Consider the following 24,340-nt stretch of genomic DNA (forward strand, 5'->3'; position numbering starts at 1 on the left):
GGTTCCAGGTGTCTCTTCTGCATTACCGACAAGACCTGAGAAGGTGTAGTGATGAGGGTCGCCTGGGTGGCTCAGTTGGTTGAGGGTCCGACTCTTGACTTCGGCTCAGGTCTTGGTCTCAGGGTTTCAGGGTCATGGGATCGAGCCCCGCATGGAGCCCCGCAGCATCAGGCTCTGCACTCAGCAGGGAGTCTGCCTAAGATTTTCTCTCTCCCTCTCCTTCTGCCCCTCCCCCTGCACACACACTCTCTCTCTCAAATAAATAAATAATCTTTTTAAAAAAAGAAGGGGTGGTGATGATACCAATTTACAGACACTATAGTGCAGCTGCATTTTATACCATAACCCCTGCAAAAACTATTAGAATACCGAAAATACTTTTTAAAAAAATACGGTAAAATATGCATAACGTAGAAATTATCGGTTTTAAGTGCAACAACTGTTCAGTGGCATTAAGTACATTCACATTGTTGTGCAGCTAGCACCACTCATCACCTCCATAACTTTTGCATCTTCCCAAACAGAAGCTCCGTGCCATTTTAAAAAATGATATATTTATTTATTTATTTATTTATTTTAGAGAGAGAGAGTATGAGTGGGAGGGGCAGAGGGAAAGGGAGAGAGAATCTCAAGCAGACTCTGCACTGAGCCCAATCAATGCAGGGCCTGATCTCATGACCATGAGATGCAGAAACCACCCGCATGAGATGGAGAAACCACCCACTCTGTGCCATTAAACATAATGTATCTCTTTTTCCTGCCTCTCCCAGCCCCTGGTAACCTCTAATCTACTTTCTGCCTTTGCCTTTGACTATTTTAAGTACTTCATTTAAGTGGACTTATACAAGATTTGTTCTTTTGTTCTGGCTTATTTCACCCAGCATAATGCCATCAAGATCCATCCATGTTATAACGTGTGTCAGACTTTCCTCCCTTTTAAGGCTAAATAATATTCCATTGTGTACATATCCCACATTTTGCTTATCCACTCATCTGCCGATGGGCACTTGGGGCCGTTTCCCCTTTAGACTATTGTGAATAGTGCTGCTGGGAACAGGGAAGTAGAGATATCTGTTCCAATTCCTGCTTTCAATGCCTTTGGTTATCTACCCAGAAGTGGAATCGCTGGATCGTATGGCAATTCTAACTAATTCAAACCAAGTCTGAAAAAAAAAAAAAAAGAAAAAAAAGAATATAAGTTCCCCAAGGGATAGGCTATTTCGGGCTGAGGGAGCAGCATGTAGGGAGGCTCAGGGTCTTGAAAGAGATGGCATGCTCAGGGAAGGCCAAGGGTGTTGTGTGGGAGGAGATGAGACCGGAATGGGCTGGGACGAGCTACGGCAGAGCCACCGCAGAGGACGCACAGAGTAGGCTGGACTTTGGCAGAGACACCTGTCCGAGGCTATGCACGTGATCAAGACGGGAAGCAAACGCAGCTGTGATGTGACTGGTAGTGGAAATGGAAGACAGGGGACTGATTCAGGATACATTCAGGAGTAAAAATCAGGATTTCCTGAATGTATGTTTAAGTACATGGAGTGGGCGTGTCGTCGAGAGTCCCGGCTCTTGGGCTTCCCCTCCTCAGAGGCCCTGGGGGTGCAGTTCAGCTTTTCCCGTGGGAAGAATCCTCCTCTTGCTCCAATTCTTTGGGCCCAGAGTCCCTGGCCCTGATGCCTCTCACGGCCTTCACCCTGTCACATCTGACTTCCCTGAGTTCCTGGATTATTTCATAAAGTGGAAGATGGGAGCACCCTTAACCCTATAAATGCTGGCTCTTCCCAGGCTGCCTGAGGGGCCTGTAGTGAAGCTGTCAAGAGCCGCTCAGGTTCAGGCTGGCCCCTGGACCCTGTCCCTGTCTGGCTAGGGCACGGTGCCTCTGGGCTAAGAGCAGGGCCCTCAGCAGATAGGCTTTCCTCTGTTGGTGGGCCAGCCAGCTGCTCAGTGGGAAGGGTGAAGGTCATGGGGCTTGGGGGGAACTGGGTGAGGAGTTCAGATTACTCCTTGATAATCTTTCCAGGCAGGACCTTTCTGCTGAAGCAGCCCCCTGATACCAGGGCGCTCATTAACCCTCTGGGTGCCAGGGAAGGGCAGGAAGTGAGCCTTGGGGAGGCAGCTGAGGTCAGCCTTCTTTGAACCTCCACGTGGTATTTACTCAGGGCAATTGTTGCCAGAGGCCCAGGTCCCTGGAGTATAAAGCCGAATGTCTGCTCTTTGTGCCCAGAACTGAGCAGGTGAGCGGGTGCTGGGTAGAGGGGTGCGGGTCAGATTCCTCAGGGAGGGGATTGCAGGGGTCTCAGCAGAGAGCTCTTGGGCTTCTTGGGGTGGGAACTAAGAAGTAAGGACATCCTCTTGGAGCACTTTGGCAGAGTTGCTTTTTCTCCCTTGGGATCCCTCAGCTTTCCCAGTTGCAGAGTGGGAGGCAGGAAGAGAGGTGAGCAAGGGAGTGATGGCAGAAGCGGCCGAAGGAGCTGCTCGTGAGGTCTCGGGAGGGTGGTGGGGGAAACTCTACAAAGCAGTTTGAGCTCCACACTCCATATGTGTGATCCAGGTGAAAAAAAAAAGCCCCCCTCTCCCCAAAACACCCTGTCCCTCCCAGCCATGCTCACCTAGATCAGTCCTCATCAGCCCCGGCAGCCCTGTGCTCCGCATATCTCAGGGAAAGGTTAACAGATTTTGGGCAGGTTGGCCCTGGAGCAGGGCCCCCTGGGGCAAAACTGGGAGATGTCCTTCCTTTGCTTCTTCACCTTAACTGGGCCTCGGTTCGCCTTCTTCCTGAGTAGACAACAGCAAGCATGGTTGCAGTTCTGACCTGGGCTCTGGCTCTGCTCTCAGGTGGGTCTCCAGCCCTGACTTCAATGCGGAGGTGTGGGTGGAGGCTGGACTGAGGGGGGGAGACCCAGCCTCTAACCACCCCATCCCTCTCCACAGCATTTGCAACTGTCCAGACACAGAAAGGGTTCTGGGACTACTTCAGCCAGAGCAGCGGGGACAAAAGCAAGGTGGCGCGGGTCCAGCAGCAGAAGCTGACATGGGAACCCACGTGAGTGGCTAGGACAAGGGGTGTGGGTGCAGGGAGGAGACAGCTGAGCAGAGCAGTGGGGTGGTGTGCGACCTCTGATTCCTCAACCTCCATAGTCCTCACTGGGACAGAGGAACAGAGTTGTGCTAGTTTTGCCGCATGCCTGCCCTTCCTGGGCTGTGCAGCCCCCTCTGCCCACAGCAGCACCCCCACCGACACCCTGATTTGCTGCCCCCTGCGCACTGAGGTGTGGGACCTGGGAGCCGTGGAGGGGACCCCCACCGTGCCCCCAGAATGAAAGGACACTTTGAGAGTCCAGATGCATCTGTGTTTCCTTGGGCAGTGTTGGTCTGGATTTGCACGTGCCATGTGTTTGTACTTGTGTGTGAGGAGTTGTGTGGTTGGCCCGCAGCTAGGACTAGTGCCCTGGACTAGAGCCACCGCCCTGCATCCTTGGTTTCCCCCAGATCAGTGAGTGATGTCTCTGGTGATGGTGGGGCCAGCAGCACGATGGTCTGGATGTCTGTCCCTTCCCCAGGAGCCTGAAAGACAGCCTTGAGCAAGACCTCAGCAATATGGACAAGTTCCTGGAAAAGCTGGGCCCTCTCAGTGGGCAGGGGAGGGAGCCTCCCGGGCTCCCACACGACCCCGAGGGCATGCGCCAGCAGCTGCAGGAGGAACTGGCGGAGGTGAGGGCGCGCCTGGAGCCCTACATGGCCGAGGCGCACCAGCAAGTGGGCTGGAATCTGGAGGGCCTGCGGCGGCAGCTGAAACCCTACACCGTGGAGCTGATGGAGCAGGTGGCGCGGCGCGTTCAGGAGCTGCAGGAGCAGTTGCGCGTGGTCGGAGAGGGCACCAAGGCCCAGCTGCTGGGCGGCGTAGACGAGGCGCGGGGCCTGCTGCAGGAGCTGCAGACCCGCGTGGTGCAGCACACCGGCCGCGTCAGGGAGCTCTTCCACCCCTACGCCCAGCGCCTGGTGACCGGCATCGGGCGCCACGTGCAGGAGCTGCACCGCAGCGTGGCCCCGCACGCCGCCGCCAGCTCCGCGCGCCTCAGCCGCTGCGTGCAGACGCTCTCGCGCAAGCTCACGCTCAAGGCCGAGGCTCTGCACGCGCGCATCCAGCAGAACCTGGACCAGCTGCTGGAAGAGCTCAGCGCTTTTGCCAGCGCCGGCGCTGGCGGCGCGGAGGAAGGGGCCAACTCCGACCCCCAGATGCTATCCCAGGAGGTGCGCCAGCGACTCCAGGCTTTCCGCCACGACACCTTCGTGCAGATCGCCGACTTCACCCGTGCCATTGACCAGGAGACCGAGGAGGTCCAGCTGCAGCTGGCGCCGCCCCCTCCAGGTCACAGTGCCTTCGCCCCAGAGTTTCTCCAAGCTGACAGCAGCGAGGCCCGGAGCAAGCTGCAGGCCCGTCTGGAAGACCTGTGGGAAGACATCAACGACAGCCTCCATGACCGTGGTCTCAGCCATCTAGAAGAGCCCTGAGGGTCTACTGATCCAGGCTCACTTCTCGGCTCCTTGTCTGAGCCCAGGATCTGAGCCCCTGGCGTGGCTCAGTCCTTGACAGTGGCCTGTTGGGCAGAGGGTGGAGGGCCCTGCACAGGATAGGCGAGGCCACCAAAGGGACTGTTGTCCCTGGCATATCCAGCCTCCTGCGATTCCCCCATCCGGATGCATTACACTCACCAGGCTTTGCAAACCCAGCTTCCCGTGTTCATTTGGGAATCCTCATGAGTTGCTCCATTCCGGGATGGTGGGAGTGGGGAGGGAGAGAGGCACTTTATGTGCAGGTAATTATGTGCAGTGCAAGCCTGTTGCCATGGTGCTGGAAGCCTGTGCTTCTTTTTCCCGGGGCTTGACTCTGATCAGTTCTGGCCGCCTGGTGGCTACTGCTACAGCTGCTCTATGGGAGAGGAGCTCTTTTCTCCCCAGGGCCGCCATGACAGCTTCTGTTGGGGGAAGAGAAGGGAGAAGGGAAGAAAATATGATAAGAGTGTGTGAAGGTGTGTGCATATATCTCTGCTGGCTCTGATGCTGGTGGGTACAAATGGTGGGGGTTGGGATGGGAAGGAGCAGAGCCTGCATTTTCTTACATCGCTCTACATCTAAACAGCTGACCAAGCCCTCCAAACTGTGGGGGCTTCTTAAAGCCTCGGGGGAAGCATACTGTATGTCCTGTCCATCTGGGACCCCTCACTTCTGACTCCCTGGCTGAAGTCTAGACTTCTGACTCATAAAATAGAGGCATATGGTGGAAGATTATTTGCCTGGTGTGACCCTTATTGGAGCCATGTCTGAAAGCAGTGGCCTCACCGCTATACCCAAAGCACACCCATCACTCGTTCCAGTCCCTCAACGCTCTGTCTCAGGGACCCTCTCCCAATCCAGGTCTGCCAGAGGGTCCTGGCTCTGGCTAGACTCTGCCTTAGATGACAGCTGTCTGTCATGCCTGGGTGTGGGCCTGGCTTAGAGACCCTTCCTCTGCACCTGCATTGCTCGTCAACCTTATCACAGGGCAGTGTGCATGAAGTGCAGACTCCTGAGGTGGCCTGTCTCCTTTGTTCCTGCGGTTCCAGATTGTGAATGGCCTCCTCATGATTGACCCTCTTCTTGAGAACTCCAAATCTTAAACTCCACAATTCCCCATATACAGACTCACTTGGGGGCGGCAGAGGTCTTCATAGATCCCCCTAGGAACTGTGAAATTGGGGATGGGTGAAGTTGGGGAGAGGGAGAAGAAAGGGTAAATACACCCTGTCCAGCACCCTTTCCTCCGCTCGCAGCCTGCCCCACACAGGGTTCTCAGCACCCCATATGAATCTGGCCTAATCATGCCTGCAGGCTGGATCTCTTCCCTGACACCCTAGATTTAGCAACTGAACTGGGTGAGAGGTGCCCAGGGAGAGGAGATACTGGAAAGGAAAGTTTACCACAAAAAGAGGTGTTTTTGTTGTTGTTAGGAAACTGTGAGGGGTGAGTCAGCTGGGGTTTGATGTGCTTGGGATGTGGGGGTGGGAGTAAAAATGAGGGCTGTGTATTTGAGGCTGGAATTTGGGCACTTGTTTATGAGGGCAGAAATAAAGAGTGAGAACAGAAAGGGAGAGAATGCTTGAGTGACTGAGGGAGGGGGATCAAGAGCCGAAGCAATGTCTGGCCCAACAGTGGATGGGAACCTGAACCGGGGTCGGAGCGGACCTCTTCAGGGGTACGAGGGACAAGCCAAGCCCCTTGCCATCAAGTGTCTTGTAGTCAGATTTATGGACCAATGGTTAGAACCCTGTAGAATGGAGCTATTGTGAAGAAGCGAAACAGTGCCCTGGGTCTGAGAGGACGTTCTGGGGGAAGTAACGCCTGAACTGAGGTGCAGGCAAAGCTTGAATCAGGCTGGCTTTCGAAGTCTGGACCATAGAATCCCAGCAATACGGAAACCTTGTCAGACACAGTTCTCCAGGGCCCAGAGTCTGCGGCCTCTTTAAGAAAGGGCGGGGCGGCAGCTGGTGGAAGTGCCGGAGGAAGGGGTGGGGCCACGAGAGGAGCGGAAGCCGGAAGTGGAGGCATGCTTTGCGCGTGTTGATCATGGCGGTCAGCGGGCCTGTGGAGCCGGGGACCCCGGCGGCTACTGCCGCCCCCTCGCCCGCCGCGGCCCGGGCTCCAGCCCCCGAGCACTTGTTCCGGCCTATCAGCGCCGAGGACGAGGAGCAGCAGCCCACCGAGATCGAGTCGCTGTGTATGAACTGTTACTGCAATGTAAGGCGGGGGCCCGGCCCGGGGCGGCGGGAGGTTGGGCCGAAGTGGGGTGGGCGACCCGTCCAGGTGGGCCCAGTTGGGGACCCGGAGGCGAGGCACGCCCCGGGGTCAGTAGACGGGGAACTGGGGCTTCCTAGCTGCTTTCTGCTTCCACAGGGCACGACGCGCCTCCTGCTCACCAAGATCCCTTTCTTCAGAGAGATAATTGTGAGCTCCTTTTCCTGTGAGCATTGTGGCTGGAGCAACACGGAGATCCAGTCGGCCGGCAGGATCCAGGATCAGGGAGTGCGCTACACTTTGACCGTCAGGGCCCAGGAGGTGAGAGGACCCCAGAGCAGTCTAGTGTCCTCTAGAAGGCTTGGGGACCGGAGTCAGAGCTCTCGTGCGACCTCGAGTAAATACTCCTATTTATTCCCCAAGCCCAAGCCTCAGTTTCCTCCTTCCTAAAGTGGGGTTGATGCTGTCAGATGCTCAGGTGAGATAAGGCTTGTGAAAGTGCTTTGTAATTACATTTTATCAGAGGGAATCAGATGAGCAGTACTTGTTTTCAGTAGTCCTCTCACGATTTGGGCAGCTGGCTTCACAGGTGTCCTGTTCGGCAGGAGTAGTCTGTACCCCCTGGAATGGAGAGAGAAAGAAACTTCTAGGCTGGGTCTGGTATTTCCTGAGAAGCTGTACTGCTGACCTCTCTGGACTGAAAGTTTTTCTTTCTGCCCAGGACATGAACAGAGAAGTGGTGAAAACGGACTCTGCCACCACAAGGATCCCGGAGCTGGATTTTGAAATTCCTGCTTTCAGTCAGAAGGGAGGTAGGTATAAGGTCAGGGTATTTGGGCTGTTCATGCCTGGCTGCAATCTTACTTTCTTGCAAAAACCCAGGTGCCAGGTCTGGTGGCTAGTGTATGGGTTTGGCCATGTTATCACTGTGACCTTCCTTGGTTCAAAGTAAACAGAAAGCTTAGATAAAACAGCTTGAGACAATAGATGTGTTAGTAAGGCTGTAATGTGTTTATTAGAGAGTCTTAGCATCACTGTTATTAGAGATGAATGGAGCCTTGTTCCAGGCCTCCTCATTTTATTTTATTTTTTTTTTAAAGATTTTATTTATTTACTTGAGAGAGAATGAGAGAGAGCACGAGAGGGAAGAGGGTCAGAGGGAGAAGCAGACCCCCCGCTGAGCAGGGAGCCCGATGCGGGACTCGATCCTGGGACTCCAGGATCACGACCTGAGCCGAAGGCAGTCGCTTAACCAACTGAGCCACCCAGGCGCCCCAGGCCTCCTCATTTTATAGTTGAAATCAAAGCCCAGGGAGCTCCAAGTGAATTGCTCAGAGTCATACAGGCACTTGATAGCATAGTCAAGACTTACGTGTCTTTTGTTCTTATTCACTAGCTCTGACCACTGTTGAAGGACTGATCAGTCGTGCTGTCTCTGGCCTGGAGCAGGATCAGCCCGCACGAAGGGTGAGTTGGGATTTTCTGATTGCAGCAGCTCAAGGCATAACGACCAATCTATGTCTGAAGAGAGTGTTCAGCCTCTTGTGTAGCTGAGCCATCTCTGAATGTTGGAGAACTTTTGAGGGACACACGGTGATGCTGTCGCTGCCAGGATGTTGCCCATGTTCTGTCTCCCATCCTTTCCACTTCCCTTTCCCCAGTGTATGTTCAGACCTTCTATCAGACAGGCGGTATAACATTATCTCTGAAGAGCCTTTCCTAATGCCCTTGGATTTATCTATACTTCCTGAGTGTTCCATTGTACCATATATTTATTATGACAGAAGTAATATAATTACATATTTAGTCATTTGTCTTCCTAACTGGCTGGGGAGCCCCATGAGAGGACTCTAGTTTATTTACTGTTGTGTCTCTAACCTGGCATGAGAGCCTGGCCGAAATGGTTGAATGGTGAGAAAATGAAGCTAATTTGGCACAACCCATGAACTTCAAACTTATTTACTATATTTATTGTGAAGTCTGAGTCTCTCTGTTCCTACTTAGACTGAGACAGGTGGTGACTTTCTGATGGAAGTGACGTGGACGTGACAGGGAGTAGGGGCATAAAGTCTGTCACCAGGGCTGGGGAGCCCCATGACTATCTTTTTACTATCTTTTCCTATCAGGCAAATGAAGAAGCCATAGCTGAAAGAATTGATGAGTTTATTGTCAAACTGAAAGAGCTAAAGCAAGTGGCCTCTCCTTTCACTCTGGTGAGTATTGAGGAACTCTAGGTGCTAGATTTAGGGGCGGAGAGACCCTTAAGACTGTCTGGGATTTTTCCACTGTGGTGCCCAAGAGGTCTCATGGTAGGCGGAGGATCATATGTGATTTCTTGTTGTAATTACTCCTTCTTCGCCCATCTGTCAGATCATTGATGATCCCTCAGGGAACAGCTTTGTGGAAAACCCCCATGCTCCCCAGAAAGATCATGCCCTCGTGATCACACACTATAATCGGACTCTACAGCAGGAAGAGATGCTGGGGCTCCAGGTAAGTAGACCGAAGAAGCCAGAAGATTGCTCTGGCATTATCTTGCTTTCTGGATTGCTTGGAATCAGTGGAATCTTACTTTGTCGTTGCTGCCCTGTGTACCCTATCTCTGCATGTTTGTGCATCTCATCTAGCTCCTATCAAGACTTAGGATAAACTTTTTTTTTTTTAAAGATTTTATTTATTTATTGGACAGAGAGAGACACAGCGAGAGAGGGAACACAAGCAGGGGGAGTGGGAGAGGGAGAAGCAGGCTTTCCGCTGAGCAGGGAGCCCAATGCGGGGCTTGATCCCAGAGCCCTGGGATCATGACCTGAGCCGAAGGCAGACGCTTAATGACTGAGCCACCCAGGTGCCCCAAGACTTAAGATAAACTTTACAATAAAAGTTGGCAGTGGCTGTGATCCTATCTTAAGCTCTGTTCTTCCTTGGATTGGGGCTTTGCTTCCTACTTTCGCTGTTAAACCCATGAGGTGGCACCTGATATAAGCAAACCAGAGTCTTTTCTCTCACTCCAAGGCAGGCTTTTGGGGAGGCTGAGGTATATGTGCCAACGTATGATTTGTATTTCTGCTATGCTAGGCTGAGGCACCACCAGAAGAGAAGCCAGAAGAGGAGGATCTCAGAAACGAAGTGAGTCTGTTGGCTGCTGTGGAGGAAGGAACAGCTGTGGGCAGAGACTGATGCTGCTCAGTCTCTCCCTCACCATCAACACAGGCAACCACCAGCATACCAACTGAATGTCTGGAGCCTGAGCAGGTCTCACCCTTCGTCCCCATGTTGTGTTCCAGGTGCTGCAGTTCAACACAAACTGTCCAGAATGCAGTGCTCCGGCTCAGACCAACATGAAGCTAGTTCGTATCTTTTGTCAGGCAGTTGGGTTGCTCTTCATCTGACTCGGGCATGAAGATTATATGCAGGCTGCGGAGTACTCCCTTCAAGGAAAGCGCAGTGATGAGGAAGGTGTTGCCTTTGATGAGACTGTGTACATTGGCTTTTGGGTTCAAAGGGAGAATTAGGCTCTGGTTTCTAGGGTCCTGTGTTTGGCTTGAGTCATGTCTTCCAATATTTGTGAACAAGGATTGCCATGGGTTGCAACCTTGCCCTCTTCTGGAGGACTATCTGAGTTAGGCTGCTTCTTGTGATTTCTTTCCTATAGTCCTAGGACTAGCAACTGTACTTTTAGGGTTTGGGTTTGTTCTTCCCCAGAAGGTGGTCTTGCTCTCCTGGAAGCAAATTTCTTTACCTCCGTCCTCCAGAAATCCCCCACTTTAAGGAGGTTATCATCATGGCTACCAACTGCGAGAACTGCGGCCATCGGACCAATGAGGTGGGTGGGCTCCATTGTTTGGGAAGATGACTAAGATGAGGGTAACCCCTGTTTAACTTTGATCCTTCCTAAATCTGCTTTGGGATGAGGTGGGAGGAAGCTGGGTCTTTCTCTTGGATGTAGTGCAGGGTGAGGAGCCCTTGAAGGAACTGGGAATTAGTGAAGTAGAATTAGAGATACCATAATACATTTAAGACATTAAAGATTGGTATATGGAAGAGGGAGGTGCCCCCCCCCCTTTTTTTTTGAGACTCTCTGTTTGATTCACCTGTCAGAGGATTGGAAGTGTGGGGATGCAGATTTTGACTCTAATAAAAAACTTTCTAGATCTCTCTGTAAATAGAACGGGTTGCCTTGGAGCGTTGTAAATTACCTTTCCCCGAGTGTATTCAAGCATACACTGTTTAAATTCTGAACCCAGAATATTATAAGGTGCATCTATGTGTTGGATGCAGTTGGAAGTCCCTTTCAATCACAAGAGTCAGTTTTTTAAAAAAGGTAAGTTCAGAGTTTGTTGGCAATTGGGGAAAGTTTTGGCAGGCTCTTGGCCAGCTCTTCATTTCTGGTTTGGGTGACCTGCTGCCACTGTTGGTTTAGAAGGCTCTGTCCTTGGTAGCTGTAAGGGGGCCTGATTGGAGGTGTAAGCCCATCCTCTGAGGTCTCCCTGATACCAGGTGAGGATCAGAATCTTCTCTGCTGCTGTTCCTGACTACTGTTGTCTGTGCAGGTGAAATCTGGAGGAGCAGTAGAGCCCTTGGGTACCAAGCTCACCTTCCATATCACAGATCCTTTAGATCTGACCAGAGATGTGCTCAAGGTAACACCATGCTTGGGAAAGTGTCCGTCTTCCTCACATGGGCTGTCTCTATGTAGGGGAAATTGTCTTTTTAAAATTATATCCTGGAGTTGTGGGGTACCTCCTTACTTCCCTGGGTTTCAGGATAGCAGAGTTAATCCATGGTAGGAAGTACACATTCAGAAGGTGACCCAAAAACTCTCTGATGACTTGGCAGCTTTTGCCTCCAGTGTCTGTAAGGGCCCTTGTCTCTGGCCTCTAATGACAGGATATCTGGCAGCTTGGAGCCATGACTCAGAATGTCCCTTTATTAGGTTGATTCCATTTCTGTGGTTCACATGGATAGGAATGAGTGTAGCTTTAGCTGGAGAGTCCGAGAAGACTGGGGCAGCTGACTTTTTCCCCAAACTGTCAGCAGTGGTATTAATTTGGCATGAGAATTCGGGTTAGCTTTCTCGAAGAGACTCCTGATCTAAAGCTTAATTTGATCTCTCATTTCCCAGTCTGAGACGTGTAGTGTGGAAATCCCAGAGCTGGAATTTGAACTGGGAATGGCCATCCTCGGGGGCAAGTTCACAACACTGGAGGGGCTACTGAAAGACATCCAGGAACTGGTGAGTGGCCCGAGTGTAGTGCACGGGTGCTTCAGCAATGTGGCTGTGGGCAAGGGGCTAGAAGGCCTCACATGGCCTAGTTTTTGGAGCTGTTAACTGGGTGTTTCTTTGCCTTAAAGCTGATTTGAAAGATTTAAATAGTATTTTGGATTGTGAAGATAAGTTTATGGGAAATTCTGAATGGAAACTCCAGTCCTGCCTCTGGGACAATGTAGATACTTTGTGGTTTTTGGGTAAGCCACTTATTTCACTGTAAAATGAGGGGAGGAGGGTCGTTCCAGCCCCTGAAACTCCCCAGCATATATATTTGTGTGTTGACTTAGCCCATATATTTGTTTTCTTGAATAATTTCACTTAATTGATTCCCAGTTGTCAGGCATTTTGTCTTTGTAAATTACACTTTACTTTGCATTTCTTCTTCAAATGAGAACTAGAGTTCCCCCGGAAGGACATTTTTATAGTTTTTGTTTTATATTGCCAGTTGTCATCTTGGCAGATTAATCTCTGTGCTCTTAGCAGTGGTTACCTAGGTCAGAAAGGTGGTGTGGAGACTGAGCTTCCCTGGCTGGGCACCCTCCTGCCATTTCCCACCAGCTTTATGGTCAAACCTAAGAAACAGCCAGTATTTTAGCAATTTGGATGCCGTTTATTGCAGGTGACCAAGAACCCTTTCACACTGGGTGACAGTTCCAATCCTGGCCAGATGGAGAAACTGCAGGAGTTTAGCCGGAAGTTAGACCAGGTGAGATGATTCTGGCCCTTCAGTACTTGTGGTCCTGGGGTGCCAGTGGGCAAGAGGCCACCTGCCCTGTCCTGCCACCTTCTGAACATCTAACCAACATTGGGGATTCCCCTGGTTTCTGATATCCCATGTTCTCTTTCTTGGTTTTCTCCCTTATGTTGTGGGAGTCTCTTCTCTAGTAGCTTCAGTTGGGTTTTTCATTTCCACTGACTTCTTTTCCAAGAGCTTTTTTTTTGGTCTTTGAGTACTCTCCCTCCTTCCTTTGCTAAATAGCATCCTGTTGTTTTAAGGATGTGGTATTTTTTTTTCTCTTGAGAATGTTAATGTTGGTTTTTCTTTTTTTTGATGTTTTATTTTCCTTGCATAGTTTCCATTTCCTTTTAACTTGGTTTTTGTTTGCTTGGGTTGTTGGTTTTTTTTGCTTGTTTTTGTTTTTCCATTTAACTTTGTCTTTCAAGGTTGGGGCTTTGCTCACATGTCTTGATAGTCGTGGATTGTCAATTTAAAAGTAGAGGACTGAAACAGGGGAGTGGAGCTGAATCTTACGTCGGGCTCATTGTAGGGGGATTTAGCTTAGCCATTTTGTGGAGGTAACCCCTGTGCCAGAGTCCTTAGGTTTTTCCTCTTGGGCTGCTCAGATTCCCATCAGCGGGTGTTCTGTTTCCTGGCCTGAGGAGGAGGACTTGGCTGCTGGTGTTCTGAGAGCTGTGTGTGGGAAAAGAGCTGGCTGTGTATGTCTGTTTACAATAACAACATGTTCACTTAACCTCCTGTCCTTGCTGCCTTTCCCTCCACCCTCAACTGGGCGGGCGCCCCCTAGGCCTTAGCCAGCAGTGGTGGGGGCTTCTCCACGGATTCCTGCAGTTTTCTGCTGGGGTGGGGGAAGGGCATTTGTTGGCCTGTGTGCAATGGAGAGGGGGTGGGGATGTCAGGTTGCTTCTTAAGTAGGTTTCATACGGTCCTTATTTTAGGTCTTCTTCACTCGACTTTGAGAGGTACCTCATTTCAACAGTTTTTGAAACTTCTGGGGTTTCTGCCATGTAAATTGGGTTGGTCCTTGTCTGGCAGACACAGCCCCTTCCTACCATGAGCTATGTAAAATTTATGTGCTGTGTTCTCCCTCCTTTAGATCGTTCAGGGTAACATGAAGGCCCACTTCATTATGAATGATCCAGCAGGAAACAGCTACCTTCAGGTACAGAAGACCTTTCCTGATAGTGCACGGAGATATATTTTCTGACCTTTGAATATGTGTTATTTCTCCAGAAACTGGAGACTTGATTCTGAATGAACTGCTCTTTATGAAGAAACCTTAGAATTTGAAACATAAGGAAGTATAGGGGGAGGTGGGAGGGATTATAAGTGTGTGTCGAGAGGGGAAAAAAGATACTCCCTGACTCTTCCTCTCTCTAGTCCAGCTCTTGTCCCCAGCAATGGAGTTGTCATTTTGAAAATCTAATTGTGGAGTGAGGAGAAATGGTGCCTTGTCCAGAGGCTGAAATAGGAAACTGGAGAGGCTTTCAGCTGACTGGGGAGATATTCTGGTGATTTATAATAACTTGAATATTTATTGGGCAGTTATTATTGGTCAGGCAAAACTGTTTAAGGTCTCTCTGTGATTAAGACTATCATAAGAAGGTGCAGTTAGGAAGTTTTTTAGGCAGACTGTTCCCTAATTCTGCCTAGGGCTGGACGGTCCCATTCCTGGGACTCTGTTGGGCTCTATTTCTGCTTTCCAGTGGAGCCTAGCTATGGGGAATTGGAGGCCTTTAGAATAAAAAACATTAAGTTTTTGAGAAAGTGGGAGTTGGAAGCCACCTGGTGGGGGGGGGCAGGTAGCTGGGTGGCACAGGCACTGATTGTCTGTCCTTGGCCTTGCAGAATTTGTATGCACCTGAAGATGATCCTCAGATGAAGGTGGAGCATTATAAGCGCACATTTGACCAAAACGAGGAGCTAGGGCTCAATGACATGAAGACAGAGGGCTATGAGACAGGCCTGGCCCCACAGCGGTAGTGACGGGTAGTTTCCGAGCCAGCCTCCAGTGCTGCTTAGACTGAAGGGTTATTACTGTCGGGAAAGGCTGGGGGTATCCTCAGCCCCCATGTGGTCTGAGAGATGTGGGCAGTTTTGTGAACGGTTTGTGATGGAAGTGCAAGCCTGTTTACTTGACTGTATTTTGGAGGTTTTGAATTGGCCTGGGAAGAAACCCAGAAATGAACCATGGGGCATGTCATTATCCCTTTTTTTCCTGTCACCTCTTTACCCTCCCTCCACATAATGCTCTCTCTAGGGTTGGAACTCTGAAGATGGAAGACAGCTACATCTGGAGTTTGGGAGTTGGCTGGGGAATATAAAATACTGGCTTTCAACAGGAAAAGAGTCTTCTGAGGGAGGGAGTCCAGCACAGGAAAAGCAGCTCTCATTAAAGTGGTGGCTTTCCATCAGGACTGGCCTCTGAATTCACTCTGTCCTTATTTGATACCATGCTAGTAGAATTCAACCTCCTGAATAAATTTTCCCCAGTGTAGTCAATTTGGGGATCGGAGCTGGCATTTCATTCATTCCTTCAGTAGATACTTGAGTGCTTACTTTGTGCCAGGTACACCACAGAACTGAACAAAATAAAGCCCTTGTTCATGGAATTTAAAGTGAACTTTTGAGGTCAAATCCATAGTTCCTGCACTTGCTTTATTAGATGCAGCTAACAAGTAGAGGGCAAAGCTCAGTGCCACCCTATGAGGTACACAGGGTTGGGATCTGAGCGTGGGTCTTTTTTTTTTTTTTTTTAAGATTTTATTTATTTGACGGAGCGAGCACAAGTAGGCAGAGTGGCAGGGAGAGGGAGAAGCAGGCTCTCCGCTGAGCAGGGAGCGGGACGTGGGACTTGATCCCAGGACCCGGGGATCATGACCTGAGCCGAAGGCAGCCGCTTAACCGACTGAGCCACCCAGGCACCCCCTGAGCGTGGGTCTTGTCAGGCCAAGGTTGGGTGTTGATTTGAAAGGGGAGTGGTGGAACTCAAGACAAATGGGCAGGAGATGGGTTGATGGGGCTGAGGGTACTGGTAATGTTCACTGGAGCAGAAAGATGAGGTTTTCAAATGCCTGCTGACAGCAGGGTAGTAGAGGCAGGGCTTTGGAGTTCAGTTTGAGATTCACCAAAGTGGACTGGAAGCCAACACAGGGTTGTGTCTGGAGGACCTCTGGGGCCCTCCAGCTAGTGAAGCCCTGTATCAGTTCAGTGTCCCCACAAGCCCTCAGAGACCCAACCCAGTCTGCTTTCCTTCCTGGGCCTGAGCTCGACCAGTCAGGATAACCCAGACGTTGAAAGTTCACGGGTCAGGGCTGTAACGTCCTCACCTGTTTTAATATATATAAATTTTTTTGTTCTATTTTTTCTTATTATGTTATGTTAATCACCATACATTACATCATTAGTTTTTGATGTAGTGTTCCATGATTCATTGTTTGCCATATAACACCCAGTGCTATATAAATATTTTTTGAGCATGTATTAAATTCTGAGCACTTATAAAGTGTAACAAGCCTTCTTGACTAATATGCTTTCAAACAGTGGCAAAAATGTAACATGTTGAGATACGGGACATATTCGATCTAATACTTTATTTCACAAACTTCGTTTTTACCTCTTGAACTTCACTTTGCTAGCTTCTGCCTCCAAGGGTCCCGTTTTGGCTGTGTGAAGTTGGGCGACTTCCTTAACCTCTCCAGGCTTTGGTTTTCTCATCTGTAAAACACGATAATAAAAGCACTTGAGAATTTTAATAGTTAAATGAGGTAATTCATGTAAAACTCTTCATGTTCACAAGAAGAAAAGTAGTGTCTCTGCCCTCCGTCTCCCCGCCCTCCAAAACTTGAGAATTAGAATTCAACCTCTCTTGCTTCCCTGTTTTTTGAAAATAGAGCCAGGTCCTTTTCATTGGAAAGATCCTAGGCAAAAGGTAGCTAGAGGCTACCTATTCCATCAAACGTGGGGAAGTTCACAGGATAGAAACCTATTTTTTCATAGTAATTACATTGGGTTTGCAATTCCTGATTTCCTCTCTTGAATGGTACTTAGCCTATTAGAGCAGTTTCTACCCCCCAACCTAAACACATACGAATACAAATAACTGGTATATACTGTGCGCCAGACGCTGTTCTAAGCACTTCACACAGTAAAAGTATCATTCCTCGCAAGCATTGAGTTAGGTACCATTATACTCCCCAGTTTGTTAAATAACTTGCCCAAGGTCCTACAGGTAGGAACTTTCGAGCCCGGACTCAAGCTTAGATACACTGTCACTCCAGAACCCACGTTCTTAACGACATTGGTGCTTCTGGAGCTGCATCATAAGCTGGAGGGGTAGATAGATGGACAAACACAAGACGTGTTCGGGCCGGCAGAGGGACGCGCAGTGGGCACAGGACGTACGCGCACTCCTCGTGAGCCTGCAAAAGCGCGCTCCTGTCGGCCCGGGGCAGTTCCCACCGCTCTTCGCCACTTCCGGTCCCGGCCCCGCCTCTCCGGGTCCCCGCCGTGCGTTTCGCGTTCAAGAATTTTGTCCCCAGCACCGAGCCGTCTCCCCGCCTTCGCCGCTGCCATGGCGGCAGCTCCGCCGCTGTCCAAGGCCGAGTATCTGAAGCGTTACTTGTCTGGGGCAGGTGCCGGCGTCGACGGGGGCCCTGACTCCGGTCGCAAGCGTCGCAGAAAGCGGCCGAAGCCCGGCGGGGCCGGCGGGAAGGGGTGAGTTGGTTCTGGCGGGGCGGGGCCTGCGGCGGCTCGCCACCCCTCTCCTCCCCAGCTCCGCCCTCGGCCGGCGCTTCCGCTCTCCGCGCCGCCCGCCCGGCTTCTCACGGGGCTCGTCTGGAGCCCGGCTCAGGCGACCCGCTCCCCTGGGCCGTATCTTCGCCTTCTCAAGCCGGCTCTAACTTTCATTACTCTTTTCCCGCCTTTGTAGCGTTCCGTCCTCTCCCGTAGGGAATGACTGTCGTGCCCTGAGAATAATGGAGCTCACCCAAAGCCTCCGTGTTTGGATATTTAGGGCCCAGAACCTGTCTGTGGGGTTCAGCAATCCTAGGGACTCTGGTCCTAAGACAGAGACCTGTGCTTACTTCCTGTTACTCTTAATAGTGATGCTGTTAACAATAATAACCAACATTTGTAGTTCTTGTCATGTATCAGATGCCGTTCTAAGTACTTCAGACGTGTATGATTTTAAGCTTCATAATACTACCACGAAGTTGGTGGTGGTGTTATCCCCGTTTTTCGAATGAGAAAACTTTGTAGCCCAGTGTACTGGGTTGAATAGTGCCCCTCTCACCATTCATGTCCACCCAGAACCTCAGAATGTGACTTTCTTTGGAAATAGTGCCTTTGCAGATATAATTAGTTAAGATGCGGTCACAGTGGATTGGGATGGGCGCTAAATCCAATATGACTGGTGTCCTTTTAAGAGGAGGGAAATTTGGACACAGACATTGGGGAAGAACCACCATGTGAAGACGGAGGCTGAGACTGGACTGGATTTCCGCTGCCACTAGCCAGAGTATGCCTGGGGCTACCAGAAATTGGAAGAGTCAAGGAAATATCCTCTCCTAGAGCCTTCCCAGCGGGCATTGCCTTGCAGACGCCTGGATTTCAGACTTGAAGCCTCTAGAACTGTGAGAGAATATATTTCTGTTGTAAGCCCCGCAGTTTGTGGTACTTTGTTAGGCAGCGCTAGGGAACTATACCCCCAGTTTCAAAGAACAAAGCCATTTCCTTTCCTGGTTTGGTTCTTGCCTATTCTTGCTTTCTGTCTTCCTGCCCTTCAACTTGTGTAGATTCTTTGGAGACAGTGCCATGTAGTGAAAATAGCTTGAGCTTTGGAGTAATGCTGGTCAGAGTTTGAGTCTTAGCTGTGCCACTTTGTGGGCTGTGTGGCCTTGGGCAAGATACTTCATCTAAGACTGTTGCCACATCTTTAAAATGAGAGTAATAATGATATCACTTTATGGTTATGATTAGAGATGTATAAAGTGATAATGGTTTTTCAACTATTCACATCAGGGCAGTCATTGTTAATTATTTGGACTCATCCATAGTTTATGTAACAAACATTTATTGAATACGTACTTCTTATGCCAGTTACTTCAGGGTGTTGAGGATATCACTGTGAATGAGAAGGCATAGTCCCTATTCTGGTGGATCTTGTAGTTAAATGGGCATACAGGCTTTACACATCTAATTACACAACCAATTGATTTATTTTCTTTGTGAATAATACAATGAAAGTATCCCATGCATGCATAACAGGGGTTGAGGGAGGTAAGGGGAGAAGCTCAAGGAAGTTAAATATAAGCTAGGACTCTTAAGAATCTTAAGAGTTTCCCATTAAAGAAAGAAGAGTAGGTCAGGCAGAGGGAAGGAACTGAATATGTGAAAACTGATGTGGTAAGGAATTTGCTCATTCCAGACATCAAAAGATGGCCAGCAAGGTAGTGAACTGTGGAGGCAGTGGTACAAGGTGATGAAGTTCGCCTTATGGGCAAAGACTGGACCTTGTAGAATCTTGTAGGATTTTGAGCTTTATCCTAAAATCCATAGATAAAGTGTTTGTAGTCTGTTATCCAGGAATGGTTCTTCCTTTTTTATCTATTTATTTTTCACATTTAGAATGCGGATTGTGGATGATGATGTGAGCTGGACATCTATTTCCACCACTAAACCGGAAAAGGAGGAAGAAGATGATGATGGAGATTTGCCTGTGGTATGTATCTTTTGAGGCTGTGAGGACTTCTCAATCTTGATTCCCAGTACAGGGTAGATTTATACATATATGTTGAGGGCAGTGACACTTTTCAAAGATCTGTTTTAAAGTAGTCTTCTTTGATGATGCCTATAGACTGTTTTCTTTGTTTATGGAGGGCCTCATTAGCCTAGAAATGGGAACTAGTCCCAGAGAGACAGGACTTCTAATTGTAATGTTTACAGTTAGCCATGGTTCAATTTATTGATATGTACCTTAAAAACAATGTTCAGCTTCAATTAAAGGAAACTTTTTATTTGTTCCTTTTATTCATTGATTCAACCGGTCTAAAATTGTATACTTTTGTTTAAGTACTGTAGATATGTAGGTTAATAAAACCTAGTGTCTGTACTTTAGAGACCATACCCTAAATGGGAGACTGAATTTCAAATTTCAACACTGTGATAAATGGTGGAGAGACATTTCACACATGTACCGAGTACTCTTAGAGCACTGGAGAGGTAGCACGTTTTTTTATTCCACTGGGAATTTTTTTTTTAAAGATTTTATTTATTTATTTGAGAGAGAGAGAACACACACACATAAGTCGGGGCAGGGGTGAGGGCAGAGGGAGAGGGAGAACAGATTCCCAGCTGAGCAGGGAGCTCTACGACAGGACCCAACCCAGGACCATGGCATCATAACTTGAGCCCACTGAGCCACCCAGGTGCCCCACACTGGGAAATTCTATTAAGGATGTAAATACCCGAATTGAGTTTTGAAGGACCAGTAAGAACCAAGTGGGCAAAAGCACAGGCAAATAATCTTGCATTGGTTCTGTCATGGAAACCTTGCTGAGAAATATGGTGAAAAGGAGAGCTGTTGATAGGCTGTATTGCACTAAAAGGTGGTAAAAGTGAATTCCAGATGGGTATATTCAATGTTAGTCCCCAGCATATTCTGTAGTACATCTTTTTTTTTTTTTTTAAGATTTTATTTATTTATTTGACACACAGAGAGAGAGAGCACAAGTAGGCAGAGCAGCAGGCAGAGGGAGAGGGAGAAGCAGACTCCCTGCCGTGCAGGGACCTGGACGTGGGGCTCGATCCCAGGACCTTGGGATCATGACCTGAGCCGAAGGCAGCTGCTTAACTGACTGAGCCACTCAGGCGCCCCTATAGTACATCTTTTAAGAGAAAGTTTATTAGTAATTAGAAGGGAAATAGTGGGGCGCCTGGCTGGCTAAGTTGGTGGAGCATGAGGCTCTTGATCTCGGGGTTGGGTTTGAGCCCCACATTGGGTTTAGAGATTACTTTAAAAAAAGGGCGGGGGGGCACCTGGGTGGCTCAGTCAGTTAAGCATCTGCTTTTAGCTCAGGTCATGACCCCAGGGTCCTGGGTTCTAGCCCTGCGTAGTGCTCCCTGCTCAGCAAGGGAGTCTGCTTCTCTCTCTTCCTCTCCCTCTGCCCCTGCTTGTGTGCTGTCTCTCTTGCTCTCTCCCAAATAAATAAAATCTTAAAAAAAAAAAAAAAGGAAGAAGGGAAATAGTGATCCTAAGGGGCCAATTAATTTGAGTCAGATCCAGTCACTTAACCTAATTAATGTTTACAACATTTGTTTTTTTTATGTTATAAAAGCAATACATATTTATTGTAGATTATTTGGGAATTACAGGGTTTAAAATTTTGAAAAAAATATAATAATCACTTACCCTGTGACTGTCCAGAGGTAATAACTGCTAACATTTGGAGGAATATGTCTTTAATTTGTAGATTATACATACTTGTATTTTATTTATTTTTTAAATATAATCGGGATCATACTGAACATATGGTTCTGGAACCTGCTCTTTCATTTAATAATATGTTGTGACTACTTTAGTAAGATTTTAAAATACTCTTTGAGGACATGACTTTTAATGGTTGCAGCGGTAATTCATTATATATATTAATTTAACCTGTCCTTTTACTGTATGTATGGGTGGTTTTCTGTTTTAAAATATAATGCTTTGAAAAACATCTTGTAGAGAAATCATTGTGGAAATCTGTTTATTTCTTTATTCCTATCAAATGAAATTAATAGGTTAGAAAGTATGGTCCTTTTGAGCTGTATTCCCATATTGCTTTCCAAAGGTGGTACCAATTTATATTCTCCCTAGAGTTGTTTGAGAATGCCATTTTTCCCATTTGTTCATCAGTACTAGAGAATTATTTACAACAACAAAAGCCATAGGTTCAAACCTGGGTTGGTTTGGCAGGTGAACAGTGGTATCCAGTTTCTTTGAAAAATAGTGAATAGTTTTTTTTCATATGTTTATTGGGCATTTGTATTTTTTTTTGGCATTTTTTCCATTGTTTAGAAAATTGGACTTCTTAATTTTTTTATTGATTTATTTGATATTTATGCAAATAAGAATATATTACTTGTTTTACTGTCATAGGTATTTTTTTATTAGTTGCCTTTTCTTTTTAAGTTTTTGACATTTAAAAATTTTAATTTTTATATAATCAAGTCTATTAATTTTCCTTTATAATACTGTCTTTTGCTCTTACGATTGCCTCAAAACCTGAACAAGGGAGGTGTTAGCCCCACTGCTCTCTACACTGGTTAAAGCAGATCTTGATTATTGAATTCAAATGTCACTGCAAGACCACCACCACCACCAGTAATAATGGCAAAATAATTAGAACAGCACAATACCAGTGGGAGCACAGGAATAATGGGTATAATTTATTGAGCATTTACCATGTACCAAGCTGCTTAGCTTACATGATTTATCTCGTTGAATCCTTATAGAACCTTGAGTCCTCTTTCCACAAATGAGGAAATTGAGGTTTAGAGAAAATAATTTGCCAAAGGCTACACAAGTATTAAGTGGCAGAGCTGGTGATTTAGATCTCAGTTTATCTTGCTTGAATTCAAGCCTGTGCTTTCCTATCTCAAAACTAGGTTACTTGAGGAATGATGGTAGGCTCTTGGGAACAGAAAAATAGAGGTGAATTATGACCTGGGTTTGGATTACAGTTCTGCCACTTGCTAGCTTGTGACATTGAGAAATCTGTTTAACTTCTCTGAGTCATAGTTTGTTCTTTATTAGTGTTGAACCTTTCTTTGGAGGGCTGTTTTGAGGATTGAGTGAGATAATGTAAATAAAGCCCAAACACAGTGCCTGGCATGTGGTTCCTACTCTGTAACTAGAATTTATTATGCCAGTTGTTTTTGAAAGTCTGTTATGTGGAAAGAGGATCAATTGCACTGGAGTCAGAACTAGAGTTAATGGAAAGAAGCTATAGGAGGGTAGGTACAGGTCCAATAAAACTGAAGACTTTCTAGCACTGCCCCCAAATACAGTGGACTATCTTGTAACATAATGAGTTCACTGCCAGTAAATTGGTTCCCTGTCAGGGAGGGAGTGGGTGAGTGATAATTTATCAAGGATACAAGACGATTCCAGATTTGTTTGGGAATTTGGATGATATGAAATGTGTTATTATCCCTTAAAGATTCTGTGATTCTGTGTACTTCTTAATGACTTCTTTTGGTTGGATTTAAGAAAACCTATCATTGTGATTACCTGTAACAACAGAGGTTTCATAATGAGCCTGAAGCCCTTGAGGAGTGATAGGCATGACAGGGAGCCTGCCTGTATTTTCACTCTGAATGTAAAAGTAAAAAGGTAAAAGGAATTTAGCTTTTAGCTTATCCGTGGCAGTTGTGTACCTGGCGGCTTGATAAAGAAGGTTTGTAATGAAGAAATTCACCTTTGGAGGAAAATTGATTAGTCAGAGAAAGATCTATAATTAAACTATCCAGGGACAATCAGATAAACATCTCATGGGGCAAACAGAACTGAGGACCACTACATGTTTCTGCATGCTTCTTCATGGCCATTTTGGACTTGCGTGTGCCATGTACATTAGGAATGGGAATGGTCATAGCTTTAGGTTCTTGAAAAAACAGTGCTCCTTGCCCGGATCCTGTGGATTTTCTCAACACAAGTGTCCTTACTCCGACAGGTGGCTGAGTTCGTGGATGAGCGGCCGGAAGAGGTAAAGCAGATGGAAGCCTTTCGTTCCAGTGCCAAATGGAAGCTCCTGGGAGGTTAGTTTCAACAATGGATAAATCTAAATTTCCCATGTATAGGGGAGGCCTTTTTTTCTTCTCTATACTTTTCTTTTAGAGAAATGCATAGTTTGTTTTAGTGTGTCCTTGATCCTGAAAAATACAGTGTGAAAAAGAATTCAGAACTTCTTCAGAGGTAGCAAGACATGGGAACTGAGAGACCAAGTATCCCATTTTCTCTTAGGGTTACTGAAGTCAGGAAGTGACTTATTTGGGGACCTTGCAGTAATCACTCCCCTCAAGCCCAAATAGAGGGGCACTTAATACATAGACAGGGCTTTGGAGAAGTAAATCTTTCTTTGTTCTTCCTTTAAATATTGGTATTTTGCAGTGCATTATCCTCCACTTGCCCACTCTATACCCTCTCCCTAGGCTAATAATTTAACTCCCTTTTTAAAAATTTTTTGTTTTTGAGGATTGGATGAAGGGCATTTGTTTGTCATGTTTGAGCAGAGACAAGCCCTGTTCTTTTTTTTTTTTTTAAGATTTTATTTATTTAGGGGCGCCTGGGTGGCTCAGTCATTAAGTGTCTGCCTTCGGCTCGGGTCGTGATCCCTGGGTCCTGGGATCGAGCCCCGCATTGGCCTCCCTGCTCAGCGGGAAGCCTGCTTCTCCCTCTCCCTCTGCCCCTGCTTCTCTGTCAAATAAATAAAATGACACAGCGAGAGAGGGAACAAAAGCAGGGGGAGTGGGAGAGGGAGAAGCAGGCTTCCCACTGAGCAGAGAGCCCAACGTGGGACTCG

The 24,340-nt window shown here is 47.8% G+C and overlaps 3 protein-coding genes across 4 annotated transcripts in view; all 3 read left to right on the forward strand.

The window, feature by feature from the left end:
• Positions 1-2,287: 2,287 nt before the first annotated feature.
• Positions 2,288-4,723, forward strand: APOA5 (apolipoprotein A5). The gene is made up of 3 exons (XM_031039285.2): positions 2,288-2,832; positions 2,929-3,040; positions 3,558-4,723. Exons 1-3 carry the CDS (start codon positions 2,793-2,795, stop codon positions 4,507-4,509), a joined length of 1,104 nt encoding a protein of 367 aa, XP_030895145.2. The 5' UTR covers positions 2,288-2,792; the 3' UTR covers positions 4,510-4,723.
• Positions 4,724-6,559: 1,836 nt separating this feature from the next.
• On the forward strand, positions 6,560-15,193 carry ZPR1 (ZPR1 zinc finger). Its single transcript, XM_006743456.3, has 14 exons — positions 6,560-6,771; positions 6,928-7,089; positions 7,490-7,580; positions 8,165-8,235; positions 8,895-8,981; positions 9,139-9,261; positions 9,844-9,894; positions 10,053-10,119; positions 10,521-10,591; positions 11,319-11,408; positions 11,891-12,001; positions 12,657-12,743; positions 13,873-13,938; positions 14,625-15,193. The coding sequence occupies exons 1-14, from the start codon at positions 6,601-6,603 to the stop codon at positions 14,757-14,759; spliced, it is 1,383 nt and encodes a 460-aa protein (XP_006743519.1). The 5' UTR covers positions 6,560-6,600; the 3' UTR covers positions 14,760-15,193.
• A 2,081-nt stretch (positions 15,194-17,274) lies between these two features.
• Positions 17,275-24,340, forward strand: part of BUD13 (BUD13 spliceosome associated protein) — a 28,628-nt gene continuing 21,562 nt past the window's right edge. Inside the window, exons 1-3 of one of the 2 annotated variants that reach the window (XM_081799425.1) lie at positions 17,275-17,492; positions 19,404-19,497; positions 23,492-23,576. In XM_081799425.1, the coding sequence (XP_081655551.1) occupies positions 17,350-17,492; positions 19,404-19,497; positions 23,492-23,576 (322 nt within the window). In that variant the 5' untranslated portion in view covers positions 17,275-17,349. Of the gene's footprint in view, positions 17,493-17,536; positions 18,410-19,403; positions 19,498-23,491; positions 23,577-24,340 lie in introns of those variants that run through there. The other variant, XM_081799427.1, reaches the window with a different exon arrangement.

This window comes from Leptonychotes weddellii, chromosome 11 (assembly GCF_054177405.1).
Source record: "Leptonychotes weddellii isolate Sample4059 chromosome 11, ASM5417740v2, whole genome shotgun sequence".
Taxonomy (NCBI): domain Eukaryota; kingdom Metazoa; phylum Chordata; class Mammalia; order Carnivora; family Phocidae; genus Leptonychotes; species Leptonychotes weddellii.